The sequence below is a fragment of the Beta vulgaris genome, chromosome 4 (genome assembly GCF_026745355.1).
Source record: "Beta vulgaris subsp. vulgaris cultivar EL10 chromosome 4, EL10.2, whole genome shotgun sequence".
NCBI lineage: Eukaryota > Viridiplantae > Streptophyta > Magnoliopsida > Caryophyllales > Amaranthaceae > Beta > Beta vulgaris.
The window spans coordinates 53,265,517-53,273,204 of record NC_079205.1 but is presented as its reverse complement, the minus strand read 5'-3'; the positions used below and the strand labels follow the sequence as shown (position 1 = coordinate 53,273,204).

General features: G+C 35.7%; 1 protein-coding gene across 1 annotated transcript; it reads right to left on the bottom strand.

Annotated features, from left to right (window-relative positions):
- Window positions 1-1,591: 1,591 nt before the first annotated feature.
- Window positions 1,592-7,063, bottom strand: LOC104890813 (40S ribosomal protein S15a-2). Its single transcript, XM_010676411.3, has 3 exons — window positions 6,836-7,063; window positions 2,152-2,312; window positions 1,592-1,865 (listed from the first exon to the last, which is right to left on the bottom strand). Exons 1-3 carry the CDS (start codon window positions 6,963-6,965, stop codon window positions 1,767-1,769), a joined length of 390 nt encoding a protein of 129 aa, XP_010674713.1. The 5' UTR covers window positions 6,966-7,063; the 3' UTR covers window positions 1,592-1,766.
- Window positions 7,064-7,688: the final 625 nt, after the last annotated feature.

Genomic DNA, 7,688 nt, shown 5'->3' with positions numbered 1-7,688 from the left:
GCTATAAAAAATAATTAATTAATGTTGTGAAATGAATTCAAAGATATGAGTTAAATGATTGATGCTTTAGAGTGGAGATTATGTTTTAATTGAGTAGTAGAGGTTGGCGTTGCTCAGCTTGGGTCGTAACACTTGAATTTGAGCTTGAGTTAGATCTTCATCTTTCTAAAGTTCAATCATCTTTTTTGAGCAAGTTTTTACGAGTCGAGTTTGATTTTGAATTAGTTTAACTTAACTTTTTAGCTTTTCAAGTCAAGCTTCCTCGAGTCGAATTCTACCAAACTTTGACCAAGTCAAGCTTTAATAGAGTCAACCTTAAACTTAGCCAAATTTTGGCTAAGTAAATTTTAGCGCTCGAAAGAACACATGTAGATCATAAATGATATGTTGGATTTAATCATTTTGCTTACGCTACATATCCAAGTTTTTCATGAGTTTTCAAGTTGAGTCTCTCGAGTTGCTCAACTCAACTTGCCAACCACTCCAGTCGAACTCGAATTCCAATTAAGTCAATTTCGAATAACTCGCGAATTGTCTCATCTTATTTGTATCCATAACCATTTTCATTGTTATGTGATTGACCCACCTTAGATCTTTTGCTAGAGTAGTAGCAACTAATCAATTGTCTGGTTTTGTTAACCAAATTGTGGAGTTTCGTGCTTATTTGCACCAAGAAGAAGTCATGGGAATTTTCAATGCAGGATCTATGGTCACGTTGTGTTATCAGTTAATTGTCATATAGATTGAGAAAGACCTTCACTGTAGACTGTAGTAGCCAACCTCCCAGTGGCAGACCTAAAGGGGTACATGGGGGTACAACTGCATCCCCAAATTTAAAAAAAAAACAGATAAAAAAAAGCATAGGACAAGGCCGCAATACGCGTTTCATCTTTCTCTCTCAGACTCCTCTCTCTTCTCTCTCTCTCCTCTCTCCTCTCTCTCACAACTGAAAGGTCGAACCTGCAAACCATAGACTACCGAGCACCAATGAAGACTTCCGGAACCAGTGAAGGGCGCTGACTGCCATTCACTGCCTCAAATTCGAAGTTCGACTTCGCGTCTTCACGACCCAAACACCCAGTAGGCAGTAACGCAGTAATCCTCATTTTTCCATTAATTCGACCATTGTAAGTTGTTAGGTTTATATTTTTGTGTTTTAATTTCATATTTTCCAACTTTTCTAAGTTCATATATGTTAGATTCTTAAATTAATTGAACTTTTAGATGTAAATTGTGGAATTTGGACATTTTTGATTAATTAGTTAGGGTTTGCTTATTGAAATTCAAAATTAAAATTGACAATTAATTTTATGAATTCAATTAGAAAATGACAAATGATACACCCAAATTAAGTAAATCCAAGGGAAAGCAAGTTAAGAAGCCTGATCTTCGACAATTCATTTTTATGACTATGGATATTTTGGTGGTAAGACTTATGTATTGAAAAAAAAATTATGAACTTTTTTCTACTATTTTTGTGTTTGTTTTACGTCCGTAACTCCGTAACCCCAGATTCAAATTCCTCGGTCCGTCACTACAACCTCCTCAATATACACTACTTCTGCAACCCAAGGTATACTAGGCATGCCAATGAAAAATACATGAAATTTATATTGTAGTTTATTGTACCTTCAAACACGAAATGATGTGATTTAAACAGTTCGAAATTTTGTCCCATGCTCTTTTGATGAAAACAGGATACAATTTCACACGCAAAATCATTTCCACCCATCTATTTGACAACAGAAGGCAAACGTAATTTGTGATCAATGAAAATAACCAAGAACTTGACCGCCAACTTTTTGTTTGATGGCCTCTTCATGATCAAGGACACCATTTGGAGTTGTAATCACAACATAGCCCCACTGCACAGTGCACACAATACAGAGATAAACATCAGACATCAACTAAACAGAACACTCCTAACCTCATGGGTGGGTGAAAACCGGGTGAGGCTGGCGAGCAGAAGGGGCCCGACATCCAAAGACTTACTACTGCTCCACGACAAGGTTAAAATATACTAGGAACAGACTCGAGCCTTGAGGTAGAGAAATAGAAGTTAAAGCGCAGGGCTCTGAATCTCCCACTTGAATTTTGCATTTCAGAAAATTATAACAAGCACAACAGCTTTCAAGGCATGAAAATACAAACCTGTCGTGTTGGAAGAGTTTGCAATCTGTATTGTTCAATATCCCTTGCTTTCAAGTCCTGTCTATAAGTGAGAGCTTTGCAGTCATTCACGCGTCCTAGAAGTTCTACAGTTACCCTACCAACTCTATGTGGATCGTGAACTTGAAAATCCTTGATATATCCTGCAAATAAGATGACCAGCTTTCTATTAAACCAGAGGTACCACAAGAAGAATATGTCAGCCAGCCAAATGAATCCCAGATCCGGTTCATAAAAGAAAACAATGTACGACCAATGAGGTATCAAAAGTTGATTATTATTAGTCAAGGTAGTGAGTCACAAAGGCTTAAAATGACTGTACTGAAGAACTTGATCGCAACAGCCGTTTTTTGACTAAAATAGGCATCAAGCATTTACCATAAGCAAAAAAAATAAATTATCACAGTTTATTATGTATCACCACATACTTCCTCAGAATGGTGGCACCATCACATAGAGTCAAGACGTCAATCACTTACACTTTGTTTGGATAGCAACATAGAAAGGAAAGGAAGGAGAAGGAAAGAGGAGGAAGGGGAAGGGAACAAAAGGGAGGGGGAAGGTGGAGTTCATTTACCTCCAAATCTCTTCAATTTTGAAGAGGTAGTATTTACTAAAGAGAGAGGGAATATAGATTCCTTCCTCTCCCTCTCCTTCCCTCACCTCCTTACCAAACAAAAAAAAGTTGTTCCCCTTCCATTCCCTTCAGTTCCTTTCCCTCCATTTCCTCCTATACAAACAAAGTGTTAAACAAAACAAACCCTGTTGGTCATTGAACTTTTAATAAGCTGTTTACCCCCATCAATTCAAACCCATGCAGTATATTAATAGAACCAAGTAATTTGTGGCCAGGTACCCGATTGCTAATTTTCTAAGGGTAGCATATGCAGATCACATTACACTAAACCTATGCCTTCATTGCCAAAACCTTACCTACCTCCTATCCTCCACTTACATATTTATCAAGCAAGCATTTGAGAAGATAAGTCTGGTTACCGTAACCACAATGCCATAATACTACAACTTTGACGTATCAATCTCTGAAAATTCCATGATCTCTCTCGGTCTCTACTAAATCTACGATTACATCAAGGAAACATCAAAGCTCGAACAACAATCATAACAATTAAAGACTTCTAGAGAATAAATGAGTACTGTCAAAACATTAATGCAAGTCTTCAGTATTAATTTTTAGCGTTACTTCTTTTCTTGAGCTTTGTTGTTGACATTTCTTTTATAAGGGAATTATTAGTAAGATGAAAACCTATGCACATATGTTTCATTCTCCCAACTTCCTTCCCCACAAGTTATTGTTAACTACCTATCAATGTTCCAATAATTGTCTCTTTACTTGGCTTCTACTTTTCTCAATAATGCAATAAATTTAATACAAACATTGAATTCCCCAATAGTATATACATGCTTTATTCAAGAAGTTCTCCTTTCTCATCCATTCCACCCTCTCGAACCCCATAGATTCAAAACAAACATTAAATTCTCCAATAGTTAGGCATGTAAATGATTTTTCTCATTCTAGCCTCTTGAGCCCCACATATTGGATCAACTCAAATCCACATTCTCCCTCTCTAAATGGCAAAATGCGATCCACTTTCAATTCCCTTTCCACATATTGGATCCACTCAAATCCACATTCTCCCTCTCTAAATGGCAAAATGCGATCCACTTTCAATTCCCTTTCTTGCTTATGTTACAACATTGACTGGGAAGAACTTCATAAAAGGGAGGGAGTAACAACTATGATTTACAACTTACAAGAAAAAATTAATGATTTACTTCGTTCAAAGATTCCATCATCTTCAGAGTTTAGACATTAAGTCCCATTTCCAATTTGGTAAGTCCTTCAATAATAGACTTTGCACTATCCTGTTCAACCTTTTTTGACTTATTTTACAAAAATTAAGTTCAAATAAATTGGATAAGTTTCGGTAGGTTACACAAATAAGTTCAAATAAGTCAAATTCATTTTAATCGAACACACCCTAGTTTTTTTTTTTTATTAGGAAAGATGATTGGTCCGAAGATCAATCCCTGTTAGGCTACTAGCCTGTTAGGGCACACCAGCTTAGAGGCTGGAATGCTGAACAACCCATAAGTAAATGCCCCAACATATTGTTGGGATGAGGATTCGAACCCTGGGCAAATGCCCTGGAATTCCGGGCGGAGGTACTCCACTAAGCTACCACCTCTCCCGCTAAAATCGAACACACCCTAATGATACCATTAAATAGATACTATAATGAAAGAATACTTGCGCCATAACAAATATGCATAAATTTTATGAGAAGAGTATGTATGGTATATGAATTCAATTTTTAAAAAAACACCAATCAAGAGTGGCTTATCAAATATACACGAGAGGAGTTAGCACGAGTCACGACACAGAAGTTTCGAATATAAATACAATTCTTATGTTAAATGACTAAAATACGTACGCTGCGTAGACTATGAGACTAGTTTTTATTCATTTAGAACACAATAAGAACCTAAAATTACGTGCATATTATTATATAGCTATCTTGATGAGATCCAAATTTTCAGATTATTGTTCATTTCTAAATCTTTATGCATAAATTGTAAGAAAAAACTTTTCGAAGGGAGAGAGAGAATAGTGGAATCATAGCTTATGTTTGTATCAAGTGAGTGAGCAAAAAGGATCGAAGTTGAGAACAATATGCTTACTCTAGATATTGAAGAGAACTAGACATTTTCTACCCTTGCTTAAGGGACGCGATGAGAGCAATGATATTGACCCTCAGAAGCACTGGTGGATGTACATAGCACTAAGGGTAGACACTTGCACACCCCTTATTAAAAAGGTTGTAGCTTTGGTGCCAATCACTATACATGCATGATTTGGAGTAGTATAGAAGGTTGCAAGATCGAAATTTCAAGCCTACCATCTATATGCCTTTGCCTTTTCTAGATATTTATCGTTTTCTAAAAAGGCTTGAACGGTTAGGGATGAGTAGTCGTACAGCCATATTAAAACAAATTGAATTAGTATATTTACATATGCTCACAATCTAATATAAATTTCTGGATCTTCCATTGCTCACAACTACACATACAAATACAAATTCTACAACTTACCCAGTATCACAACAAGAATAAGGTGAACTTCAGTGAATTTGAGTAGTAAGATATGTAACCTTTATGGCATGTTACCAATGAACTGATATCAATGAGTTAGCACCACAGACTACAAAATTAATCTTCAGCATATCAAAAGGGCAGTATCTGGAACTGGGAGGCTCTAAATCTATATAATGCCAAACGAAACTGGTCATCCCAGGATTTTAGCAATGGACATAGCTAAAAAACCACTTAGAAGTTGACATATTTAACTTCAACAAAAACTACATGGTCTAGAATAAGGAAAGCCATGTATATTTGAAAATTTTTGGGGAAAGATGATTGGCTAGATGCACTTTTCATCACAGGCAGGTGGAACGCCGTTGCTCGAACAAAGACTCGAGTGGATCAGTGTTTCTAAGAGTGATAACATCTGTCATGGCAGAAATGAGGGGACCCTGGCCTTTCACCACTATTCCATTTCTTTCAAGTATATCATATACTGAATATCGGATTCATGAAGCCCCAGTCCCCTTTGCTTTTGCACTCATGACTGTTCTATTCAACTTCAGAGATTTGTGAAAAGGGATCCAACAGTTAAAACCTACCCTACATACCTCAAGCACTGACTCTTATAGGCAACCTTGAGGCCTTTACCCAAGCCCAATCAACACCAGCTTCGGCTCAAAAGATGACTGCAATATTTTCCATGCATCCATAGACTGTGTCCATCTTAAAAAGCATTGCTCGAAAGTGCTAGTCATTAAACCCCATAACAACATAAAATTGCCTCAAGCCCTAAACCTCGCTGCCTGAAATTTTTACGAGATTGACTGTTCACTCAATATGTCGTACAAGAATTTAGCAAGATCGCAAAACCAGGGTGCTTTCTATCTTAAGGGGTGGGTGACTTATTTACTTTTATAACTTTCAAGTCCCAAAATCAATTAGTGTAAGTCCCAAAATCACTTTCAGTAAGACTGTATCTACCAAAGCTTACTATACCAAGTTAATAAAATCACTAACTAAACCCTTCAAATTTCACTATAGTAGAACCTAGAACCTTTCTGACTTCATTATTGCTGCTGTACGTAAATGATCAACTAGGCTATGTTCTTTTGGACTGAAGTACGAAACTGAACTAAACTTAACTTAATTCGTCAAAACTTAATTGAATTAAAACTGTGATAGGAAGCTAACTAAACTGAGAACTGAATTTGTCTGAACTCTGAATAAATTCAGTCCAAAAGAACAGAAACTCTCACAAAGAACTCAAAAGAAAACAAAGAAATTTGAACCAAAAAAAAAAAAAAAAAAATCAAAATCAACCCAATACAATTATCGCCTAACAAACCAATTTTTTACAAAAATAATAATCATAATACAGCATCAGCATAGTTTTTGAGTGAAATCACTCAAAAAACAAAACAGAACACCCATCAAGTATTAATTAAAATGCAGGCAAGTTAGCAACTTTACGATTCCAAATCGTTTTGCAGAAAATACCCACTAAAAAAACAAAACAAGAAAAAGAGATTAATAATAAAGAGAATGTAGAGAAAGTAGAAGAAACCTCGATTTTTCATGATGTGGAGAAAAGAACAGATGACAGTAGAAATGGGTTTAAGTTCAGCGGATGCTTTGTTTCTCTTCTCGGCGTTCACTATCGTTCGAAGTGCATCGTTTAGTATTCTTCTCCCCATTTTCTCTCTCCTCCAACCTCTTCGATTTGCTCTCTCAAGAATGAAGATGCTCAGGTTTTCGAAACCAAGACAAGGGTTTTTCCAAAGTTAGAGATGGGCCTCTTTTTGTGGACAAATATTAGCAAAAATTAGTCTTTTTCGGCTGTGTTTGGTTGGACGGAAAACAATTTTACCGAATGCAAATTTAAGGAAGGATACTAGGTTTTGGACCCGTACATAATGCACGGGAACTTTAATACAACAAAAATGTTTATATATCCGCTACATTGAAAACATATAAATGATTATTTACGTCTACTTGATCAAAAACTTTGTGTTTAAGAGAAATACACATTTATATTAATTATAAAGTTGTTTAACAGATACATGATATTCATATGTTTTGGAAGACTTCTTTTTAGAGCAAAACAAAATGTTTTAAGAAGCTACTTCATCGTAATATAACAATGAGATTTTTACACTATTCATTCACAATCATACCCTTTCACTATATATTGTTATTTTTATGTAAAGACAAATATAGTCATGTGGGTATTGTTAGATTCGTCTTGATATATACTTTCAAAATATCAAATGTGTATAATTTTACTAAATAGTAAATAAAGATATTAATAGTAAAAATTGAGCATTGGCAAGCGTGAAAACCCAATTGCTGCAGTAGAAAAAGAACGGAGGAAGTATAATATGTCAGAAGCAATTATATCATCATAAGTAAAGCCAACA